The sequence below is a fragment of the Pongo abelii genome, chromosome 10 (assembly GCF_028885655.2).
Source record: "Pongo abelii isolate AG06213 chromosome 10, NHGRI_mPonAbe1-v2.0_pri, whole genome shotgun sequence".
Lineage (NCBI taxonomy): Eukaryota > Metazoa > Chordata > Mammalia > Primates > Hominidae > Pongo > Pongo abelii.
The window spans coordinates 99,000,272-99,026,305 of record NC_071995.2 but is presented as its reverse complement, the minus strand read 5'-3'; the positions used below and the strand labels follow the sequence as shown (position 1 = coordinate 99,026,305).

General features: G+C 39.8%; 1 protein-coding gene across 2 annotated transcripts in view; it reads right to left on the bottom strand.

The window, feature by feature from the left end:
* Positions 1-18,377: 18,377 nt before the first annotated feature.
* SLC17A8 (solute carrier family 17 member 8) overlaps positions 18,378-26,034 on the bottom strand; it is a 65,594-nt gene continuing 57,937 nt past the window's right edge. For both annotated transcript variants that reach the window (XM_002823631.2, XM_002823632.2), the window contains 2 exons: positions 22,280-22,407; positions 18,378-20,608 (listed from right to left, as the gene is read on the bottom strand). In XM_002823631.2, coding sequence (XP_002823677.2) covers positions 20,264-20,608; positions 22,280-22,407 — 473 coding nt within the window. In that variant the 3' untranslated portion in view covers positions 18,378-20,263. The remainder of the gene's footprint in view (positions 20,609-22,279; positions 22,408-26,034) is intronic.

Here is a 26,034-nt window from a genome sequence, read left to right as displayed (position 1 = left end):
GTTTCCTTACATATATTTCAGATATTTTCCAGATACTCTGCTTTAAACATGAATTACTTTTACTACTTCTCTTCTTCCTGTTGCTCAGGCCAAGAATCTTGGAGCCGTCCTTGACTTTATTTCTCTAAAACCCCATATCTAATCTATCAGCAAACCAGTCAACTCTACCTTTAAAACAATTCCGAATCTACCTGCCCATTTCTCACCACTTCCATTCACGATGGTCCAAATCACCATCATCGGTAGCCTAGATTTCTGCCACAGCCTTATTTCTGGTCTTCCTGTTTCAACACTTGCACCCCCACCCACACCCCAGTTTCTAGAAAGAGCAGGAGGGGTCATAAAAGAACATTATGAGGAGTAAAAGAGAGTCCCATTTAGAGAGCAACAAGCCAAAGTCTAAAGAGGAACATCTCTAATGGGGGAATTGAGGAAAATGGCTAGAACTTTTCAAGGAATACGGAAGTCTGACATTGCAGATGTTTTCCGATTCTGTGTTTAAATCACATACCTCACCTGCCATTAGCCACACAAAACACACAGGAAAAAATCTCTTATCCATCGTCGCCTTGAGTTGGTGTGATTTGGGGTTGCTTGTGGTAAATCCATTCAGAGAGAGCACAGAGAAGGTAGGAGGCAAAATGACAAACAGAGCAGGAGAGAAACTGGAGTAAGAAGTGACCACTCAGAAAGCTTAGGGCAGGGTGCTGGGTTCCCCACAGTGCATACAATGGAGGCTTGAGTCATTTTATTTCACTATGATGAGAGAAGGGACCTCAAAAGTCTGGGGAATATAAGGCTACCCACTCAAGCCTTTATGTTACATTAATATGTCAGGAAAGAGATGGGTTGGTCAAATGCCACTTCCAAATTGTTTTCTAATTGGCTTCATGCAAATATCTCATGAGCAGAGGCAATGTCTCATTCACCTTCATTTCCCCCACACCTGCCACAAAACAGGTATCAGAAAACATTTGTAAAACAAATGGATTAACGAAGAAGGAAGGAAAGAAGGAAGAAAGGAAGGAAGAAAGGAAGGAAGGAAAGAAGGAAAGGGAAGAAGGAAGAGAGGGAGGAAAGGAGGGAAGAAGGAAGGAAAGAGAGAATTTACAGGTAATAAGAATAGCTAGTGCTTCTTAAGTATTTTATAGAAAATACTTAGAGTGCCAGGCATTCTAAGTGTTTTCATGTATTAACATACATAAACCTAACATAGATTTATATATTTTCCCCAAAAGTCTTCAAGTACATTCTCATTAATTTAGCCATTCAACAACTATTTATTGAGAACCACTATGTGTCAGGCACCTTTTTAAGTGCCGTGGTACAGCGGTAATCCAATACAGTCACTGTTACAGGATTCACATTCCCTCACTGACTTGAGATTAGGATTAAATTCCCTCTGGCTTTGTGTATCTCGTACATTTGTATTGTCAACTTCACTAGCGAACAGATTCATGGTGCAAAGAAACTCTCTAATGAGACTAAAAAAGGAGCAGATGTTCTTAATTTCAAAAAGGGTGTTCATCAAAGCTGTTCTTATATAAGTTGTCCAGGTGCTGTTGGCTTCTGAAAAGGCTTATGAGCACCAGAGGCTAGAAACTCTGAGGGGATGTCCTCATTATTCCATTATATGAACAACTAGAAATGACAGGCAGAGTCAAAGCAAAGTAATTATCCTGTTAATTCAGGCCTCCCCAAAAGCTCCTTGTCTCAGCAGTTACCTTAGTTCACTAATAATGAACCTCACATAGATGTATGTATTTTCCCCAAAGGTCTTTCTCATTCATTCAGTCACTCAGCAACTATTTATTGAGAACCTACTATGTGTTGGGCACATTTGGAAATGCCTGGGTACAGCAATATTCCAACAGTCACTACTCTCATAGAGTTCACATTCCCTCACAATTGAGGCAGCAGAAGAGAGATCCCCATTTTACAGAAAAATAAATGGAGGCTCAGAGAGGTTAAGTGACTCGGATCATGGATCAAGCAGAGAGATAATGGCACTGTATTCTGATTCTTACTACTTAGAATTCACAACACTATGACATGAAAAGATTGTTTTGATGAAATAGTTTACTGTAAAATGCTTTGCCATCTATCACACACACACTGTGAAGGCTCTTGAACACACATCCTCTGTGGCATTGTTATTTAGAGGAAAGCTGTAGGTAAGCAGGAAAAGCTGTAGGTATCCTTGATTCCTCTCTTTCTCTCAAATCCCTCAGCAAATCTTACCCAGAACCGTCACTTTACTCCACCTGCATTGCTATCACCCTAATCTAAGCCATCAACATCTCCCATCCAGATTTTTTTTTCTTTTCTTCTATCTTTTTTTTTTGTTTTTTTTTTTTTTTAGATGGAATCTTACGGTCTCACCCAGGCTGAAGTGCAATGGTGTGATCTCAGCTCACTGCAGCCTCTGCCTCCGGGTTCAAGTGATTCTCCTGTCTCAATCTCCCGAGTAGCTGGGACTACAGGCATGTGCCACCACACCTGGATAATTTTTTATTTTTAATAGAGACGGGGTTTCACAATGTTGGCCAGGCTGGTTTTGAACTCTTGACCTTAGGTGATCCTCCCAACTCGGCCTCCCGAAGTGCTGGGATTACAGGTGTGAGCCACCACGCCCGGCCTCATCTAGATATTTGAAGTAGATTTCTATGTGGTCTCACTGTCCTTCTTACCCTTGACTTTCCTCAACACAACAGCCAGAGGAATATTTTTAATTTGGAAGCCAGATCTTGTCTCTACCCTGCGAAACACCCTGCAAAGGATTCCCTCCTTTCACAAAGAATTAAGAGCCAACATCTTTACCATGGCTTACAAGGCCCCACACAATCTGGCTCCCATTTCGCCTCACCTCATGTCCCACCATTCTCCCTTTTACTGTAATCATTCTAGTCACAGTAATCATCTCGATGTCCTCAAATCCACAGGGCATGTTTCCACCTCAGGGCCTTTGCACATCCTCTTCTGTCTGCCTCAAAGATTTCACTCCAGATATCTGCATCTTGACGTCCTTCAGGTCTTTGCTCCAGTATCACCTTCTTAGCGAAGCCTTCCCTGATTCTCCTTTTTGAACTTGCCACACTCTCAAATATTTTCATTCCCCTTTATCTTGCCCTATTTATTTTCCTCATCACACTTACCACCCTTTAAAACAAAAAACTACAGAAATTGCTTATATGTTATGTTCAGGAATTTTTCTTTCTTCTATTCACTTATGTATTCCCAGAAGCTATGACAATGCCTGCTATTACTGGTAGACACCCAGCAAATATAAGTTGTTATTATTATTATTATTATTATTATCATCATCATCATCATTGTTTGTAAATTCCAAAGAACAGGAACTATGAGGCTTATACAGAAAGAAATTTTTTCCATTTGGAGACATTATAATTCAGAAAATGTGATCAAATGTTTTCATAGTCAAAGATATTAGATTGGAATCCCAGCTCTGCCATTTACTTGGGACGTTGGGTGAGATATTAATACTTGGTCTCTGTGAGTCTCAGGTCTCTTGAATATAAAATGGGAAAAATAATACCTATATCACAAGACTGCAGTACTGAAGAGAGGATATAATATACAGAAAGTGTCTGGTTTGATCAGAGCACAATTAATGTGAACTCTCTCAAATTAGTAGTTTCATTTTACGTTGGCCAGATTCTTATCTAATGGTGTGGCTTTGAATACATTCCTTCCACTCTTTGGGCCTCATTCACATAGCTCTACAATAAAAGGGTTCATTGAGGTGTTCTCTCTCAGTATAAGCCCATGACCTTGAGTGGCTTGGAGGGCTCCAAAGGGGCTGACGGGAACCTTGGGCCTCACAAGACATTGCTTCACCCTTCCCACGGGTTAGCTAATCTGCAGCTGTTCATTACTGAGCCCTTTAAAAGTCAACAGATAATAACAGGAGATAAATAAAACCTTTGTCACTTACTGCTCTACCTTGGTTTTACACAAGTGCTGCCAGAATGAGTTGCAACAGAAACCTTTGAACAGACTAGTCAAATGTTATGTGATGATAAACGTTTATTTAGAATGCAGCTTTTTTTTTTCCTGGAATTTCTCAGTAATTAACCAACTGCTCTAATCAAGATCCTCTTAGGCAGCTGTTTAGAGTAGTTGTCCCCAAATTTCTCACCACTAGGTATTCCCCTTTTTGCTCCCATACCTCCTACCCATAAATCCAAGTTTTCAAAGTTTTTTTCTACCAAATAAACTGCATGCATCAGGTGATAATTCCTGTATTTTTCTTCAGAAAATATATTCCCTAATATGGGAAATGCCTGGAGGAAGCCACTCTAGGTTCTTAAGGAGGGCATAGAAGCGATGAGAGTGGTGTCTTATAATTGATCTGTTAGAACAGATTGGAGATTGGAGACAGGAAGAGGAAAGAGGTGGAAACCTCAGCCAGGCTGCTACCTTTATCCGGTAAAGCGGAAATGGCTCATGGTAATGGGGACAGAAAGTCACAGGTAGATCTGAGAGGCATTTGGAAGAAAGAAGCAAGTCACAACCCCTGATGATGGCTCAGTAGTGTCACGGCTATAAGAAAAGGGTGGCCTTACTCTTTTGAGTTAAATTGTTCTGGGTAAACACTAACATTGATCAATTTAACAAAATCTAGCGTGGCTTCCTCCAGGCATTTAAAATGGAGTTTGGGGGTCAGGTAGCTCATGCCTATAATCCCAGCAGTTTGGGAGGCTGAGGTGGGAGAATCACTTGAACCCAGGCAATGAAGAGAGACCCCATCTCTACAAAAATTTAGTCAGCCGTGGTGGTGTGTGACTATAGTCCCAGCTACTTGGGAGGCTGAGCTGGGAAGATTGCTTGGGCCCTGCGAGGTGGAGGCTGCAGGAGCCATGATTATGCCACTGCACTCCAGCCTAAGCAACAGAGCAAGATCCTATCAAAAAAAAAAAAAAAAGAAAGAAAGAAAGAAAAAGAAATGAAGTTTGGATGCTGAAATGTTAAAAGATGTTGTGTTGGTTTAAGTGGAAAATGGAATAAAATATTTCAAATCAGAGCTTGCTTGGAAAATTCAGGAAGAATAATCAAGGTAGCAACTGCTTACTAAATCAAGTTTACAGGGCTTGTCTTGGCATTGCTCACTGTGCAACTTCCGTTTCCTATCCTCTTTGTTTCTCCTATGCCTACCCTGACAGGAAGGCCGCATTTCCTCCACCTGTTGAAATCTTACATTCTAAGACTTAGTCCTATTTCTATCTCTTCTATAAAGTTTTTCAGGCAAGGCCAGTGGTTCTTAACCTTAGCTGCACTTTGAGATCACTTGGCACCACCAGTTGTCTGGAGTGCAGCCTGGGTGCACCCTCTGAGTGGTTCCAAAGTGTAGTTAATGTTGAGAACAATTATTATAGTCCTATTTTAGTCCCTGCACATAGAATAAATAAACAAAACAGACAAAGCCCTAGCTTTCATAGAACTTGTATCCTAGTAGGAAAATAAGCAATAAGCATATTTTTAATAAGGCAATTTCAAAGACACTTGCACATGCAGTTTTATAGCAGCAAAATTTGCAATCACAAAAATATGGAACCAGCCCAAATGCCCATCAATCAACGTGTAGATAAAGAAAATGTGATATATATACATATATATACATATGTACATATATACACATATATACATATATACACATATATACATATATACATATATATACACACACATACACACACACACACACACACACACCATGGAATTACTACTCAGCCATAAAAAGGAATGAAATAAATAATGGCATTCACAGCAACCTGGATGGAATTAGAGACCATTATTCTAAGCGAAGTAACTCAGGAATGGAAAACCAAACATCATATGTTCTCATTTATTAGTGGGAGCTAAGCTGTGAGGACACAAAGGCATAAGAATGATACAATGGCCAGGCGCAGTGGCTCACACCTGAAATCACAGCACTTTGGGAGGCCCAGGCGGGCGGATCATGAGGTCAAGAGATCAAGACCATCCTGGCCAACATGGTGAAACCCGTCTTTACTAAAAATACAAAAATTAGCTGGGCATGGTGACACGTGCTTGTAGTCCCAGCTACTTGGGAGGCTGAGGCAGGAGAATCACTTCAACCCAGGAGGCAGAGGTTGCAGTGAGCCAAGATCACGCCACTGCACTCCAGCCTGGTGACAGAGTGAGACTCCATCTCAAATAACAATAATAATAATAATAATAAAGAATGATACAATGGACTTTAGGGACTGAAGGGAAAACGTGGGAGGTGGGTGAGTGGTAAAAGACTACACGTTGGGTACAGTGTACACTGCTTGGGTGATGCATGCACTGAAATCCCAGAAATCACCACTAAAGAACTCATCCATGTAACTGAACACCACCTGTTCCCCCAAAAAACTATCAAAATTTAAAGATAAATAAGTAAATAAATAATAAGGTAATTTCAGAGAGTGATAAATAAAATAGATAAAAGTGCATACAGTAATAAAACAAAAAGAAGCTAAGAAAGTTGAAGAGGCAACTTTAAACATTCTGAGGAAATGACATTGAACTGAGAACTGAATGGTGAGAAGGAGCCAAGATTTAAGGAAGGAGCACTTTAGACGAGGGAACTGCAAGGTGGGCTAGTTTGAATAATGGAAAGAAGGCCTGTGAAAAAACAGGATGAGTAGAACAATAGAAGATTGAAAAGGAAGGCAGGCATCAGGTGATGTGCGGACTTGTAGGCCATAGTAAATATTTGTTTTCTGTTCTACCTGTGAGGAAGAGCTATGGTAGTTGGTTTGCAAAGATGACCAAACAATCTTCGTATCTCTCTATGGATGCTCCTTTGCAATGTGACTTTGAGGCTCCTCTCTTTAAGAGGTAAAGTCCATTTTTCTTCTCCTTGAACTAGGTCTGGCCCTGTAACCAAGAGAATGTGGAAGAAGTGACATTGAGGCCCTGCAGCTTTCATCTTTCCTTACAATGCTGCTCTGAGTCCATCATGTAAAAAAAAAAAATTAATCTAGCCAACTAGGGCATGAGTGCCATTTGGAGGAGAACCAGAGCACCATGATCAACAAATAGCATCAGCTCCCTGGGAGGCTGTCTAGTCCACCCAACCTCAGTCGAGCTTGAGATGACTGTAGTCACAAGAGTGACCGGGGAGACCAGCAGACCAACCACCTAGCTGAGCCCAACCCACAGAATTATGAGAAAATAGTTTTGTGTTCTAACAACATAAAAACAGTGATGGTGTGTTGTGCAGTGATAGACAAGTGATACAGGCATCTTCGGAGCTTTAAATAGGGAGCAAAATAACATTTATATGTTTTAAAGACCAATTTTGTCCCACATACGTTGATGGATTTATCCATAAGAACCATGGTCTTAATCAATCTTTCTAAAAAATATAAAAATATTATAGCCTCCATTTGAGAAAGTGCAACTCACAGGGCTATGTTGGATTACTGGGGCTTTAAACCCTTCTCCTCAAAATGAAATCTTGTCCTCAAACATATTAAAACTGTGTGAAACCACGAACACTAAATTAAAAAGCCAAAAGTCATTTGACTTTCTACCTCATTTTAGCTGAGAATAGAACTTTTGAAATCTGATGAAAACCAGGATCACATTTTAGGCCAGAACTCATTATGAAATATGTTCCTAAAGAAGATTAAAAAGGAAGTATCTGAGAACTCTAAACTGTGTTATTCTGATTCTATGTTCTGCTGAAATAATCAAGGAAGCATTACATCATTTTTTAAAATGTGAAAGATTGAAAACTGATCTTTCAGTTGAAACTGCTAAAGAAAAAAAAGAAATTAAAGATGATGATCTTTGGGCATGCAATCTTGGAAACAACTTTAAAACAACCAGCACTCTGAAAACATAAAAAGCTATTTTGTCAAAAAATTCTGTAGTTAGCAAAAGCCAAGATGTTTGCCCTTGCTGTGCATAATTATTTGATTTTCAGAAAAATGAGATTCATTTTGGTTATATAAGTAGCATTATTTTTTAAATAGTTCTTTAAGTAACAAGATTTAACCAGCCATAATTTATGGCTGTTTATTCACAGTATTCATAGTATTTCCCATTAATTTCTGAAGGATGTTAGCATTATCCTTCTGGGGTGTTCATCACTATGCTTTATATTATAGTCAGATGTTACATGGCTTGAGAGGAAACTATGCAGACTCTTTCAAAATGACTTTATCTATTTAATTCTAATATCTTATATTCACTATTTAGAATGGTGGGAAATATGAAAGAGGAATCAATCGAACATGTTCTCACCTACCTGACCACCTCACCACTATAAGCCAAACTCCTCTGGTTATCTATTGCATTAGAGAAAGAAGAAGAGAGATATGGAGAAGGACAAGAAAGAGAAGACAACTCCAAATGAAGGAAGGATACAGGTGAAATATGATAGAGAATAAACCAAGGAAGTCAGATGAGGAAAAAAGAAAGTGAAAAGAGAAAGTCAGATGCTTAAGCCAAATAATTAGGCTTTTTCACAAAGGGCATCTCAGGCAGTGGTCACAAAGCCACTACATAATTATTAGGTTTCCTTCAGCTTAGCACATTATCTGTAGCTCATTCTGGGAAATCTTAGCCTCTTTTGGCCCTTGGATAACTTTGAGAATATGGTGACAGCTATAGAATACAGTTGACCCTTGAACAAGGTAGTGGTCAGAAGCACTGACACGCAGTCAAAAATCTGCATATAACTTTTGATTCCCCAGGAACATAACTAATAGCCTACTGCTGACTCAAAGCCTTACCAATAACATATACACTCTATTAATGCATATTTTGTACACTACATGTATTATATAATGTGTGTGTGTATATATTCATATATATAAAATATAGAGGAGAAAAGAAAAGTAGAGGAGAAGAGGAGAGAGCAGGAGAACAAAGCTACTATAAAGTAGCTAAAGAAAAAGAAATGTTGTTAAGAAAGTTATAAGACAGAGACAATTTATTTACTATTTACTATTTATTAAGTGGAAGTGGATCATCATAAAGATCTTATCCTCATCATCTTCGTGTTGAGTAAGTTTAGAAGGAGGAGGAAGAGGAGGGGTTGGTCTTGCTGTCTTAGTGGTGGGAGAGGCAGAAGAGGTAAAAGAGGTAGAAGAGTGAAAGGGGAGGCAGGAGAGGTAGGCACACTTCATATAACTTCTTTTTTTTTTTTTTTTTGAGACGGAGTCTTGCTCTGTCACCCAGGCTAGAGCGCTGTGGCGCGATCTCGGCTCACTGCAACCTCTGCCTCCCAGGTTCAAGCAATTCTCCTGCCTCAGCATCCCGAGTAGCTGGGATTACGGGCGCCCACCACCACGCCCAGGGAATTTTTGTATTTGTAGTAGAAACGGGGTTTTGCCGTCTTGGCCAGGCTGGTCTCGAACTCCTGACCTCGTGATCCACCGGCCTCGGCCTCCCAAAGTGCTGGGATTACAGGCGTGAGCCACCGCACCCGGCTGATATAACTTTAATTGAAATATATATGTGTATAAGTGGACCCATGCAGTTCAAACCCACGTTGTTCAAGGGTCTACTGTGTAGACAGACCCTCTTCTCAGAAGAATGTGCACATATACCCTTAGGTTTAGTTCATATTTTCTGAGAGTTTTCTGGAGACCCTTCCCATGGACCCCAAACTGAGAATTCTAAAGGTCTCACCTCAAGGCACTTGAGATAGCTACTCGCACACCAACACTATCCAGAACAACCATGGCTTCTCTGGCTTCATGATCTCATTATAACAGCTCCTCCGTCCCCGTGACAGTGTTTCCATAGGAAATGTGTGGCAAAGAGGGAGGTTTACCAGAAAAGCTCTGCCTCCTTCTCCAGTTTTTTTTTTTTTTTTTTTTTTTTTTTGAGACAGAGTCTCGCTCTGTCACCCAGGCTGGAGTACAGTGGCGCAATCTCGGCTCGCTGCAAGCTCCGCCTCCCGGGTTCACGCCATTCTCCTGCCTCAGCCTCCCCAGTAGCTGGGACTACAGGCGCCCGCCACCACGCCCGGCTAATTTTTTGTATTTTTAGTAGAGACGGGGTTTCTCCGTGTTAGCCAGGATGGTCTCGATCTGCTGACCTCGTGAATCCTCCCGCCTCGGCCTCCCAAAGTGCTAGGATTACAGGCGTGAGCCACCACGCCCGGCCCCTTCCCCAGTTTTGATAAGGGAGGTTAGTACTGCTCTGCCATGAGCCCTGGCTGAAAGGGCCATGCCTTCCAGCCCCACTGGAGAAAGCTGAGGAGGAAAGGGAAGTGGATTCACCTGGCAGTTCCTCTCAAGCCTGGCTGCCACGTTTCTGCAAATGCTACCACACAGATGGTTGAAAGGATCAAAGTTCTCTCAAGTCAGTAGCATGTTTTTGTGATATGGCTTAACTCAAACTTTATTTCAGAATCCAGACATGATGAATGGATGTAAGTATGGGGAAAGAGAGAGGTAAGAAGAGAGAGAGGAAGAGAGAGGAGAAAAGAAAAGTAGAGAAGAAGAGGAGAGAGCAGGAGAAGAAAGAGAAGGGAAGAGGAAGGGAGGGAAGGGAAGGGAAAGGAGCGCGGAGAAATAGAGATACTATTACCTTGGGTTATTCTTGTGTTTGAAGTGCTTTCGAGCCCTGGAATTTGTCATCTGTTCACTTCAAATGTAACTATGGAAGAAATGCCCATCAAAGTTTTTCAGTCAGCTGCACTTTTACATTATCTGTTCTATTATTGTTGCTAGTAAATTTAACCAGTTACTCACTGAATGATATACCATATAGAAATAAAAAGTCGGGTTAATTTTCCCTTGAAAATATCTCTTACAGGTGAAGTCAAGGATTTATAGTCAAGAACTTCATTATTACTATTTATAATGGTGAAAATGTAGAAACTCTCTAAAGCATCTAACAACTGACATCTAAACATCTAACAACTAGTCCAGCTGTTACACGTTTGGTCATTAAAATCGTGTTCTCACTGATGAGAATGTGGAGTAATTGGAACTCGAATTCATAAATGGTAGAAAAGTGAAATGGTACAAGCACTATGGAAAAGTGTTTGGCAGTGTCTTATAAAGCTAAACATATACCTGCCCTAGGATCCAGCAATTCTGTCCCTAAAGAAATAAAAACATGTTCACAAAAATACAAGAATACTTATATAAGCTTTATTTATAACACCCTTCCCCCCCAAAAATTGGAAACAACGCAAATGGCTATCAATAGAATAAGTAAACAAATTTTGGTATACCCATACAATGCAGTATGACGCATCTATTAAAAAATGAACCACTGATAAACACAAAACATGGATCAATTTTAAAAACATTAACTGAAGGAAAGGAATAGGATTCAAAAGAGCTGATTCTGTATGATTCCATTTATATGAAGCTTAAGTTCAGAAAAAATTTATCCACAATAATAGAAATCAGAACAGTGGTTACCATTGAGGACTGTTTACACAGGTATATGTATACGAAGGTAAAAATCAACGAAGCAGTAAACCTGATTTGTGCATTTTATTGTATGTGAATTTTTTAAAATTGTGTTCTCAAAGAATATTTAAATACATGAGGACTTATTATGTATGGTTAAGTGCAAAAAGTAGGATAGAAAACTGTAGCTATAGTATGATCCCAATTTTGTTCAAAAATACGTGTGTAGAGCAAGCTTGTCCAGCCCATGACCTATGGGCCGCATGTGGCCCAGGACAGATTTGAATGTGGCCCAACACAAATTTATTAAAAAGTGAGTTTTTCTGCGGTTTTTTTTTTTTTTTTTAGCTCATCAGCTATCATTAGTGTTAGTGTATTTTATGTGTGGCCTAAGACAATTCTTCCAGTATGGCCCAGGGAAGCCAAAAGATTGGACACCCCTGGCATAGAGAAAAGACTAGAGGCATACAAGCCTGAATGTTAAGAGTTATTAAATCTGACGCCGGGATTGGTGGCTCATGCCTGTAATTTCAGCACTTTGGAAGGCTGAGGCAAGAGGATTGCTTGAGGAATTCAAGAGTTATTAAATCGGCTGTAATACTAGGGTCATTTTTATTCTCTTCAATACATGTTCTATATATTGAAGCTTTTCTACAAGAAGCATATATTATACGTTTTAGGAAAAAAAGGGGGAGGTTTCCCCCTCATTCTTTTTTTGAAGAGGTCAAAGGAGTCAAAGTAAGACCTCAACACGGTCTTACTTTGTTGCCTAAGCTAGAGTGCAGTAGCATGATCGCAGCTCATTGCAGCCTCAAACTCCTAGGCACAAGCAATCCTCCCGCCTCAGCCTCTCAAGTAGCTGAGACTACAGTCACATGCCACCATGCCCAGCTAATTTTTTTTAATTTTTTGGTAGAGATGGGTTCTCACTATGATGCCCAGGCTGGTCTCAAACTCCCGGCCTCAAGCCATCCACCTGCCTAGGCCTCCCAAGGTGGGGCTACAAGTGTGCGCCACTACACCCAATTAGAAAAAAAATTTTTTTTTAGGTTTTCTCTAACAAGCCTCTTTTCCCATTTCCATTCCCTGAATCCTAGTCTAGGCTCTCATTTCTAAATTGTTGTAATAGACTCCTAACTGACCTCCTAGACTCAAGATTCTCTCTAGCCCAATCTCTTCTCCTCTGAATGTATCTTCCTTTTTTGAAACTAGAATTCTATTTTTGTCTCAAGCTTGCAGTATCTTTTCTTCTCTTTGAAGTTCACGTTTGTTCTATTCCCTATGATACCTGGTTTCCTCCAAGTACCTTTCTTCCTGTTTTCGTTGGTCTCTGTCTTTCATATTGGAAACTTCCCCGAACTATCTGGCAATCCTTGGCTGTCTGTTCATAAGTAAGAGGAAAACAATAAAACGCTCACCCTTGATTAAACACATACTGTTCAGGACTTTTGTCATCACCACTATATTAAAACTGCCCCTGTCAAGTCACCAATGATCTCCATGTTGCTGAATCCAATGGCCCATCCTCAGTCCTCATCTTCCTTGATCTCCCAGAAGCTTTGACACATGGACCATGCACTCCTCCACACCACACTTGCTTCACTTAGCCACAGGACACCACTCTCTTGGGGTTTCATCACCCCCACCCTCTATCTCCCTTTTTCTATCTCTTCTACTTGCTCCTTCTCGTCTTCCTGATCTCTCTATGTTGGAGTGTCCCCAGGGCTCAGTCGTGTTCTTCTCTGCACTGGAACCTTGATGATCTCATGTGGTCTCCTGGCTTTACAGACCAACTATGTGATGTGATAGTGACTCACCATGTACAACTCTAGCTCTGACTTCTGGCCTGAATCCTAGACTGTATTTCCACTGCCTACCTGATACTGCCACTGAGATATCAATAGGCAAGGAAAGCTCTAAAATCAAACAAGTCAAAATTCCAAGTTCCTTCCCCCAGTATTGTCCTGCTCCTCCCCAGTCTTCTGCCTCTCAGAAAATGTTCCCTCTTCCTTCGAAACATGTCCAGAACCTGAGTACTTTAAGGGACTTAGTGTTCTTTAAATATGCCCATCATGTCCCCACTTGAGGACCTTTGTCCTTGTTTTTTCCTTTGCCTGGAACCCTTTCCCCCAAAATGCACTTGACTTGCTTCCTCACAGCCTTCAGTTCTGTACTCAAAGATCACATTATCCCTGGACACTTGACCTAACACATCATCCCTCATATTCCCCACCCCCCCTTACCTGGTTTTATGTTTGTTCTCAGCACTTAGCACTGACATACTGTGTCCTGGTTTTACTCATTAAAGGCCTTATTTTTTGTGCCTTCCCCCAGAATATAAGCTCCGTAAGAGCAGAGACCTATTTTGTTTACTTATTTTCTAGCCCTAATGCCTAGAATATTAGAGGTGCTCATTACAGGTGCTAAATAGTTGTTGAACTTAGCTAGGTGGGTGGCACATGCCTGTAGTCCCAGCTACTCAGGAGGCTGAGGTGGGAGGATCGCTTGAGCCCAGGAGGTCAAGGCTGCAGTGAGCCATGATGGTGCCACTGCACTCCAACCTGGATGACAGAGTGAAATCCTGTCTCAAAAAAAAAAAAAAAATTATTGAATGAATAAATGAATGAATGAATGAATAATTCCCTTGGGCAGGGCTTAGTAGGTAGGTCCCACAGGGAGTGACTAGGCAAGGATCACTTTATTTTGATGGGAAAAGCCCCAAATGTCAATAGCTATAAGCCCTTTTACTTATTTGTGAGTTCCCACCACTCATCCCATGAATCCTATAATCTCCTGCCTAGGGGATATGATTCTGACTGGCAGCATTTTGGAAGCTCAGCCCAAGAAGGCAGCTGGAAGCTTTCAGTGTTCAGTATGCAAACTTTTGATTAATTTCCCTGTGTATAATAAGGTTCATTCATTCATGCATGCATTTGAAAAATAATTACCAGGTGGCTATTAAATGCCAGGCATCTCTAGATACTTGAGATACATCAGTAACCAAAATGGACCAAACTCTCTAGCTTTTGGAGCCGATACTCAGCTGTGATGGGTGTTCTTGAATCCAGAGTGCCCCCATCCAGAAAATGAACTTCCTGTTTTCCACTAGGTATGGGGAGGGGCAGTTTCTTGGTTGAGCTGGTGGGAGAGAGACCCTTGGGTGATAACTGCTTCTTACATGCCCTTTCAACAGCATTGCTAAATCTGATAATGATAACTTTCAACCAGTCCTTATGTTCTCAGTCCTCCTTCTCCAACCCCACTCCACTCTTCACTCTGTCCTCCAGAGGTACCTGGTGCTGGTACCTTCCATTTTAAACTTTTCTTGGGTGCAGTAACATGAAAGAGCTTTCTTCTTTTTCACTCAGTTCTGCTGAAGTCAGTTAAGACTCATGCATCCCCATTCAGCTTTCTAAACGTGATTTTTCTCCCTCTTTCACTTTGTCCTGGCAAGTTTATGTGTTTTTTTATTTTAATTTTAGAAATCAGCTAGAAATGACTGCATTTTTTCTGCCATGTTTAACAAGACAACCTGAGTGCCATCACCAGCATAATCTCCTTAAACACCACATCAGATTTTGAAGATCATACTGGTTGAGCAACCAGTTTATGCAAGGCATGTACTGTGTGGCTGCATGTTTGTTGTGTCTATATTTGGGATTCCTGGGAAAAAATCAGCCCCTTGCAAACCAACCCTCACTCAACACAAACACACCCAGTAAGCGTTGGGTTCAACTTTCCTATCTTACCTATGTGTGTAGCTATGGAAATAGGGGAAATACAGGGGCCCCTGGTTCTCTGCAGTCCAGCAGTTGATGAGAAAAAAGATCTCACACGTTCATCTGGCTTTTCACCTGTTCCTATCTCCTTGGGTCTAGAGTAAACTGCCAGAGCTCATTCCGTCACTTTGATCATACTTCACTGAAGTAACTGGAACACTCTTGACTTTGAGAACACCACTGTCTGGAATTACTGCTAGCGAGTAGAAGCCATAGAGAACAGATTAAAGATTAAGGATTAAGATTATGATTCAACTAAGATTAGATTAAAATATGAGTTTGATCTTAATTAGACTTATGGTTAAAGAATTTAAAAATTAAGAATAGATTATTAGTCTTAATTAAGAATTAAGATTAAAATATGGCGTTTAGGGATCTGACTTCAAATTCTTCTCTGAAATACCATTTACTTATTAATAAATGCTTGGGAATAAATCATTAACCCTTTGTCACTGGGTTGCCATGAGAATTAAATGAGATTATGTATGGAAAGGATTTAGTATAAGGCCTGGGATACAGTACTGCTTGTAATCTAAAAGAAAAGTCAACTTCACTGCCCCTTCAGTTTGGCCCACGTGGTTATTAGTTCAAGTTAGAATCAGGCCATAATCTATTTTATTCCAGGGAATTGATATTTTTAAGGCCTCTGGTCCTCCCTGGAGGAAGCTCACGGCCCCTTTCCCTACAAAGATTTGCTCCTTACAACCTAGTTCAGATCTCTCAGAATGACACATAGCAGGTTTACATCATTTATAACAGTTGGGGTTAGAAAACTATTTCAATGTGCTAAGTGAGAGTTCATAAGACCCAGAACCAAGGCTAGAGATGAATGGAAGGTGTAATTCATGCTTGCTCAGCAATCTACATGTTCCCCTTTGTTTCCTAGCCACTCTTGAAGTTAGGCTGGGGCTATGTAGCTAGCGTAGGTCAATGGACTACAACCAAAAGCGATTGTGTTGCTTCCGAGTGAAGCAGTAAAACCCAGTGTGCCTCCTTCTCCCTTCCCCTTTCATGGTGATATCAGAATTTATATGTTCCCAATAATTGACTACAAGATGCTGAATGGAGAAAATACATCCTGAATACCTGAGTGACTGTCTGGAACAAGCCTCCCCTCCACCTGACCCCAACCAACCCACATTCAACTTGTAACACAAGAGAGAACTAAACATTTACTATATTAAACCACTGAGATCTAAGTTTAATTTGTTATCACACTCTCCCTAAGGAGGTAGATTAGTTTGAGAGAACTTGTGAAGTTAAAATTAAAAGATATTTCAGCATTTGTTAATGACAGACTAGGTAATTCAGACCAACCTTCCTACTAGAAAAGCTGAACTAAAAAAAAAAAAAAAAAAAAAAAAAAAAAAAAAAAAATTTAATTCTGCTCAAAAGCATTGAAAAGCCAAAATGGTAGTGAAAAATTTCCAGGCTACCATCTGACGTCTGACAGAAGATGAAAATCCAGAGAAGTGACTCTTTTCTCCTGGGAGGATTTGTTAATTCTAACAAAGCCAGGGTTTGATGGCTGAGCAGTGTCTTTGATGGCCTGGTATAGAAACAAGAGTTGGATCCTGGTAAAAACATTGTAGTGTGGGTTGGGACCCTGAAGTATTATGCTCTAGCAGTAAGGGTGAACAGGAAGTTAAAGAGCCTTCATACATCCTGTTGTCCAGCTTCAAATCATCTGGATAGCACAAAATACCTAAGGCCCTGCAACTGTACTAAGGTGATCCCAGACTGTTAATGCCCTTAGGCTCATGAAAGAAGCAAACAAAAACCTCCTGGAAGGAAAAAAAAAAAAGGAAGAAGCAGCATTATTTCATGGCTAAAATTGCTAAAAATTATTTCTACAAATAATTTTTCAAATGCAATGTCTGATAAAACCAAAGAAAACCAGGCATAGATGCAGTTAAGAGAGTATGAATAAGGAACAGCAAAACCAACAACAACAACAAAAGAGACTAACATGGTCTCCGAATATTGGCACTAAGCAGACTTTAAAATAATTAGCTTACTATGTCCCAGAAAATAAAATACGGTATTGAAAATTTCAGCAGAGAGCTGGAAATATTTTTTAAAAGACATAGCAGAAACGAAAAAAAAAACAATAAAAATTCTAGAACTGAAAATACAATCACTAAGATTAAGAACACGATGGATGAATTTTTACAGGTTAGACTTCACTGAAGAGAGAGAGATAAAGAACTGAAAAATAAGTCAGGAGAAGATATCCAGCATGACATATAAAGAGGCAAAGCATTGGAAAATACAGAACAGGTGATCAGAGACCTACATACAGTCTAGAATACATTTAACTGAATGCCCAGCAAAACAGTAGAGACAGAATGGAGCAAAAGCAGTATATTAAGAGGTAATGGAGAGAGTTTTCCCAAGCTGATGTAAGCCATAGATCTACAGATTGAAAATTAAATTACATGAACTTGGCAGAGAAGAGAGAGAAAGGGAAAAATATTTTAAGTCAAGGATGACTCTAAGAATTCTAGCTTGAGCAAAAGATAATGTGACCGAGATAAGAAATAGAGAAAGAAAAACAAATTTATTGGGGTTGGGAGGAGGCAGAGTAAAATAGAAATACACATAGTAGGTTCCAATTTTTACCTGTTGAATTTAACATCCAGACAGGGATAACGAATAGGCCATTATTTCTTTAATACTTACTTTTCTTGTCATATTAAGGAATTTCCAAAACTTTGATTGTTTGGAAAGGATCATCAGATCTTTCTTGTCTCAAGAACCCTGCACCTACAGGCCTCCTTCCCTTCCTGCTAGCTTCCATGGTTTGCATCCATGAATTGACCTAGAAATGGACATTTGCGGCAAAATGTACAATGACTTGCAAATGGCATCTGTCTGGTGTTAAGATGTAATTATTTATCCATTGCAACCTATACAGAGAAAAACCCATCACAACAAAATAATGTATTTTTTAGTTTTTAACACCTTGATCCATGACTTCATTTAAAAAATATATATACATTATAAGGGCAAGTTACAGGAAAAATGTGGATTTTCTGCATGTGACACCAACTTCAAACAATGTGATAAATACAACTTTGTGTCACAATATACAATACTACCTTAAGGATTATCATGAGTTTTTAAAATACAATTATTTGACTTTATTAACACACACACAAAATAAAACACTGGCTATCATAAATTGCTAATTTTTTATTTTTTATTTTACTTAGAAAACAGCACAACTTTCACAGTAAGTTCCAGGGATAATGGATAAAAATGACATAGCACGTTTTCTTTTCAACTGGAAAGTCCCCCAAAATGTTAAAAGATAATGATGATGACAGCTATTTACTTGGACATTTTCTGCATGCTAGGAACTGTTTTATGGGGTTTGCATGGATTCACTCATTAAAGAGATTTAAAGATGTCTACTAACATAAATTGTATGCTAGTGACATAAAGAATATTATTTAATGAAGAATTGCAATTTTTCCCCAAGATTATTCCATTTATAAAATACACTACAACTCAGCTAGTATCACTAGGGACCAAGAAATACATGTGGGAGAAATTAGGAAAAAAAAAAAAACACTTTACAATAATAAATACAAGTAAATCTATAATTTTTTCCGTATTATATTTTTCTTCCAAAAGTAGAAATAAAATTTTCAAAACCAATGAACAGGAAAATAATTTTATTTTCAAATAACCCTTTAGATGCCAACGTTAAAATTTTAAATATATCTAAAAGTATCCATGTGATTGCCTTATGCAATCAAAGGTGAATTTTTCAACGGTAACTGTAGGTCTAATTGTCCCAAATGTTTTCATTGCAGTATTTCTCTGTATAACTACCGCTATATTATTGTGATTTCCCTGAATATCATTCCAAATACAGTCATCATGAATACTTTTGATACAAAATCATAATTTTGTATAATCTGATGAAACTTCCTAATATAATCTCCAGCAGAAAAGGCTAAAGAGATACATTTTTTAAAAATAGAAAATTCTTTCAGGAGAACTTTACCTAAGAAAACACATGAACCTACTTCTTAAATTATTAAATGTCTTAAAAGTTTATAAGTAGTTTGGGACATCATTTAGCTACATTCTTAATATTATGGAAAGTTGAAATATAATAGCCAATCTCTTGTTTACTGCTTTCAGCTATTTTGACCATCAGGTTCCTAAAAATTTGGCTCTCTTGCTTAGCTTTTCTTAAAAAACCTATTTGAATGTCTCATGTAGTCTTTGACCCTTATTACTTTAAAAACTATGGAGTCACAGAACCATTTGACTCTTCAGATAACATAGAACACTGAGGGTCTTTGAATCTAGCCTCTCACACATTTGAATCCCCTCTGCCTCATCAACCCAAATGTTTCCCTTCCCCAACACCTGCTAAAACGGTGAATTACTCACAATTACTCCATTTTCAGTTTTCATTATTACAAATGTCTTCCCTACACTGAATGGAAATCTTCCCTAAAACTGCCACCTATTGGGAGCTTCAACAGTCTCAGCACTGACCCTGGCAGATGACCTTGGGCAAGTTCATTTCTTGTTGCTTTAGATTCCTTGGTTGTAAAATGGGGATAAGAAATGTGTGTCATAAAGGTGTGGAGATTAAATAAGAGTGTTTATAAAGCACCTGCCACAACGTGGGGTTTATTGGGAATAGGAAGCCCTCCTCTGCATGGCTACCCTAGAGATGTGGTGGCAGCTACTGCTACTGTTTACATTCCTTCTGGCCAAACATCCCAATTTCCTTCAGTGTTTCTTTGAACAACATGGTATTGTCTCCTTTTTCTTCTAGTCATTCCTTTCTGAATAAGTTCAGCTCTTTGAGAGAAGGGTCAACTGTCAATTCAAAAAAATATGTATTATCAACTATGTTATCAACTGAGCGCAGCTCCTTACCTATACGTGTTATTGAAAGATAATATTTCTCTTTTCCCTGTTGCTGGTTAGATCTCCCCTCCCAATATTTGGACCTCTGGCAAGCTGGGCTACAAGAAAGGCAATAGGTATGGATACTTTCTGGTTCTAAAGTAAGGAGAAGACAGAAGTGCCTCTCAGACATTAGGATATAGCTGAGAAGTTTCTCTCTTCATTCTGGTAGGATGTCGGCTCTTCCTCATCAAGGGTCGCTCCTCTCTGTCCTTTCCATTCCTTCTTCTGGACTTCACAATTCTGGGAGGTGGCTCCATAAGACATCTTCTTTTTGGGACTCGCAAAACTCTCATGGTTGAGTTCTATCTCCTCAGCTAATTCGTCCTGGTCAATGATTCCACATTTCTCCTCAGAGAGATTCTCTGGGTCAGCCCACTCCTGTTTCTCCCCAGAAGCAAAGACCCCATAGAAGATCACACCACTGTAATGCACCAGTGCTGCTATGAGGAACACATTCTGCCATTCTTCACGGGTCTAAGTAAGGAAATAAAGTGCCAATTAATGTTTTAACTAAAACTAGAGATTACTAGTATGTCCTGGAGGCCTCCACTGTGAAAAAGCACCTGCCCATTTGGAAGGCGATGCTCTGCTCCTTGGGCAGGAGGAAGTGTGTCAGAAGCACCATCCAGGATTCAAACCAAATTTAAAAGAAAAATTTAAAAAATGAAAGTTAAGACAACAATGAATATGAAAGTTAGACAAAACAATAAATATGTATTTTTTTAATTTAGAAAATTCTTTTTTTTTTTTTTTTGAGATGGAGTCTCTCTCTCTCTCTCTCACCCAGGCTGGAGTGCAGTGGCGCTATCTCGGCTCACTGCAAGCTCCGCCTCCTGGGTTCACGCCATTCTCCTGCCTCAGCCTCCGAGTAGCTGGGACTACAGGCACCCGCCACCATGCCCAGCTAATTTTTTGTGTTTTCAGTAGAGATGGGGTTTCACTGTGTTAGCCAGGATGGTCTCAATCTCCTGACCTCATGATCCGCCCACCTTGGCCTCCCAAAGTGCTGGGATTACAAGAAAATACATTTTAAAATAAACAACATATAAAAATATTAATACCTGCAGCACCATTGCATAGCTTTTTGAATACTCAAATGGGGTTTCCCTTCACATAGTCAGCTAAATTAAAATTGTTTTAGGAACCTGCTGTTTTAAATATCAGAAGTCTCCTTCTTGCTTGTTGTTGGATACATAACAATATTTGAGCCATTAAAGTTCTCACCCTTGACTGACAAGAACTTTATTTATAATCATATTTTCAGTGTAAAAAAAAGTATGTCAAAAAATAATGGGAATTTGTGTCTAAGGTTGGGGGAAGATATCTTGGATTTAATAGTCAGGTTATCAGTCCTACCGTTTCATGAACAGAGAGGGAAAACATGAATTCCCTGCCTATAAAATCCTACCTTTTCTGTCAAAAAGTAAGAACATTTATCTCACACTTTCTTCTGCAGGAAGCTGAAAAAACTTCTGAAGTTATATTTGTAATAGGCAATCCAACTAAGAAAATAGATGGGGGAAAGAAATCCCATGGTATCAAAGAATTCTTATTTGCAGAAAGCAGCATCTTGAAACGTTTCAATGACAAAGATAAAGAAATCACGTGGGCTGTGGTTGAACTCTGGATGGATCTGCCTCTACCACCCACCCTAGTCTAAATTCACAAAGGCTCAGTAACAACTGGGTAGGTTATTAATGTCCTGTTTATTTTATTCTTAACAAGGAAGTAGAATAGCACTCATCTTTTTATGCTGAAACATGCTAAGCAATGGATGGAAATAGGCTATAAGGTTTAATCACTGAGAATGAGAAAACAATCTTCAGTAACTCATTTATCCCAAGTTGACTGCCTCAGTTTCTTCTTTGGGTCTCTAAACAGTTTCTATGGCCCATCCCCTCTCCCCAGACTTTTATTCCTCAATTGAGAAAACATAGAACAAAACAACAACTAGCCTTGGTGCCATTGATAAGCAATGATTTGAAAATCACAAGAAGAAAGAAAAAAAAAAAAGAAGTTCAGCTGACTCAGTCAAGGTCAAGGACATACACATTTACAGACTGCGGTAGAGCGTTGAAATCTCAAGTTTGTGTAGAGCTCCAGTCCTCTGATATTGTAACCCATAGCCACAAAGGAGACCTTTACCTTGTGCCTGGTCATTGCACCGACAATGAGGGGACAGACCATTCCAGAGAGGGTTCCCACTCCATTTGAGATCCCCATGAGAATGCTGGCATAGCGGGGGGCAATGTCCAGGTGGTTCACATTAAAACCTACAGTGAAGCCAAAACCTCAAAATCAGAGTCAAGAACAGAATTTCAAATACGCTTTGGAAAATACTCAGTTGCCCCAACCTTTACCAATCTGTTTGGTTTCTTCTAGTATACGACTAGTTTCCAGACCAAGAGGACTGGGTTCAAGAGGCTGTGTCTGCACAAAGCAGCACTGGTAGACAATGCTAGAATTGATTATGGATATCTATCATGGGCTGTCTCTACAAGGAGAATTATGGCATCTTTACCTTGTAGGTTCTGAATTCCAAATACGGTGTTTGGCACAATATTGAAAAGCCTAAAGCCTGAACCACATTTATTTAGAGTAAATAATCATACAATCACATACAGTATGACTAGACCAAACCTTGCTTTATAATATTCCCACTCCTACCCCTGACTTACTCTTAAAAGGCAGCCAAGGGTAAGCCTACTTTATTGGCCACATGGCCACATTTTCACACAATGAACAGGGTGCTTTTTAATGAAACATTTGCACAAACATTGGGAGAATCTTCTGTAATTTACGAAACACTTTCACACACCTAGTTGATTTGGAGTCTGTAAATCTGGACTTGAATCTTATTTCTACTATGTAAACAAGTAATTTGGGGGCCTTTGTTTCTTCTTCTCCAATATGAGGATAATATTACTACTCACTTCACAAAGGTGCCGTGATAGACTCAGGGGAAATACGTATGTGAAGCCTTTGGCAAATATCAAAGCTATGCTAACTACCACTACTACTACTGCTACCTTCTGCTGCCATTGCAAAGTAACTCCCTCTCTTTGAGGTCTTCTATCAAAAGATAATGCTGCTGGCCGGGCATGGTTGCTCACGCCTATAATCTCAGCACTTTGGGAGGCCGAGGCGGGTGGATCACCTGAGGTCAGAAGTTTGAGACCAGCCTGGCCAACGTGGCAAAACCTCACCTCTACTAAAAATACAAAAATTAGCCAGGCATGGTGGCACATGCCTGTAATCCCAGCTACTTGGGAGGCTGAGACAGGAGAATCGCTTGAACCCAGGAGGTGGAGGTTACAGCGAGCCGAGATCCGACTCTGTCAATATATTGCAGGGGTGCATGTTTGAATCAGACAGACCTCAGTTCTGGCAGCTTAATTGAGATGCAAGCCTAGACCAAGGATTTAAACTTCCTGAACCTTAGTTTCTTCATCTGTGTAACGGGATAACGATTCTTATAAAATTGATGTAGGAATTAAGTTAAATAATGTATGTTAACTACATAAGTACATAGATGTGTAAACCAACATGCATGCTCTTTACAGGTGGTTAGCCATCCGTCTTGTTTACCACCATCTACCCCGAACTAGCAAAGTGCCTGGTACATTGTAGTCACTCAATAAATAGTTGCTAAATTAATTACCAGCTTCAGCTACTGAAATTATAGCAAGGGGTTGTAGGCTTTATTCATCTTTTTGTTTTCCTTTGCTTTGCTTTTTATTTCTCTATTCTGTGCAAAAAAAAAAAAAAAAAAAACTGAAAATAGGACTTAAAACATTTTTTGTTTTAATCTGGCACATTGGTTGGTTGTCTTTCCTACCTCCCTTCAGGGAGAAATTTTGAGAAAACTTTTTGGTAATAATAAACATACCTTATCTTTCAGTCAGTGTGCCAAATGATCAGAATATAAAACAGCTGCAAGTTCATTAATCTTACCATTGATTTGAATGTGATAAACACTTTATTAGAAAAGAATCCAGAGATAAGAAGCAATTAATATGATTGTTGAGTATTATGCTCTGATACAAAGCCTGGGCATCTGCATTCAGCTAAAGATAATGTGGGAAGAGCCATTTAGGTTTCTAGCTGCACAATCCTGTCATTTGGGGAGAGGGGGAAATCACTGAGAAATTGAGATATTGATAGATTTTTATAGCAGATAAAAAAATTACACACAAACTGAGAGAATCTATCTTCTCTGTATAGGACATTTCCCAAAACAGGCATCACTCATCCCTTGCCTATATTTAACTTCATCTATCTCAGCAGTCTTGTCTATAATCAGCTCCTAAATTGTGCCTGTCAGTCTTCCCTGGCATCTATGTTTATTCCTTTAAAAGTTGGCGACAGTAGATCCCGAGGAATTATTGCCCCCGTGGCTGCAATCCCTCCCACAGTGTCATTGCTGGGACCAACAGACCTTTATTCCACACTCCCAGCCACTTCACTAGGCAAGTTAAACAACACTTTGGTTTCCCCACCAATAAAGTGAATATAGCAATAACTTTCTCATCAACGTTGCAATGAGGATTAAATGAAATCATGTTTAAAAAGTGGCAAGAAGGCCAGGTGTGGTGGCTCATGCCTGTAATCTCAATACTTTGAGAGGCCAAGACAAGAGAATCACTTGAGGCCAGGAGTTCGAGACCAGCTTGGGCAACATCGTGAGACTCTTGAAATTATATATATATCTGAAAGTGGTGGCACATGCCTGTAGCCCCAGCTACTCAGGAGGCTGAGGCAGGAGAATCAGTTGAGCATGGGAGGTAGAGGCTGCAATGATCCATGATCATGCCACTGCACTCCAGCCTGTGTGACAGAGTGAGACGCTGTCTATTTTTTTTTTTTTTTTTTTTTGAGACCAAATCTCTCTTTGTCACCCAGGCTGGAGTGCAGTGGTGCAATCTTGGCTCACTGCAACCTCAGCCTCCCCAGTAGCTGGGACTACAGGCACATACCACCACAACCAACTAGTTTTTGTATTTTTAGTAGACATGGGGTTTCACCATGTTGGCCAGGTTGGTCTCGAACTCCTGATCTCAGGTGATCCATCTGCCTCGGCCTCCCAAAGTGCTGGGATTACAGGCATGAGCCACTGCACAAGGCAAGAGACCCTGTCTAAAAAAAAAGAAAAAAAAAAAGCAGCTTCTGTGATTTGGAGTACTGGGTTTCTCTCCTTCAGATTGTGACTTAATTGGCAATCGGGGGAAAGGAAGCAATATGAGCTTGAACATTTCAGTATCTCTGGGAACAGGATATGGATCTCTTTTGCATCACAAAGTTATCAAGGGAAGGCGTTCCTCAGCTTCCTACTGGAAGCAAATCGTGATTGCTCTGCCCTTGCTACTCAAAGTGTGGACTGCCCTGCAGCAGCAGCGCTGGGGAACTTGCTAACAACTGCAGAATCTCAGGCTCCACCCTAGAGCTACCAAATCAGAATCTGCATTCTGAAATATCCTATGGTGATTTCACATAACACTTTGAGAGGCACTGGGCTGGTGTGTGTACTAATAGAACAATAATGGTGAACACTCGTTAATTTTGTTATGCATCTGGCACTGTGCTAAGGACTTCAAATAAATACAGCTAAGGTTTTTATTTGAATAAGTATCTCCACTAGAATGCATTATGGGGATGGACTCTTTCATTTATTCACTGCAATATCCCCAGTGCTAAGAATAATGCCCAGCCCACAAGAAGTGTGAGGAAATGCATGAATTATCTAAGTTTATCCTCCCAACAACCCTATGAGGTTGCTGTTTCATCTCTCCAATCTCTAGATGAGAAAACTGAAGCTTGAGAGTTTTCATAATTTAGCAAATTTTTTCTTTTATAAATAGTAAGTAGTAAAGAGGGCCTCAAACCTGGGTCTATGCATCTCT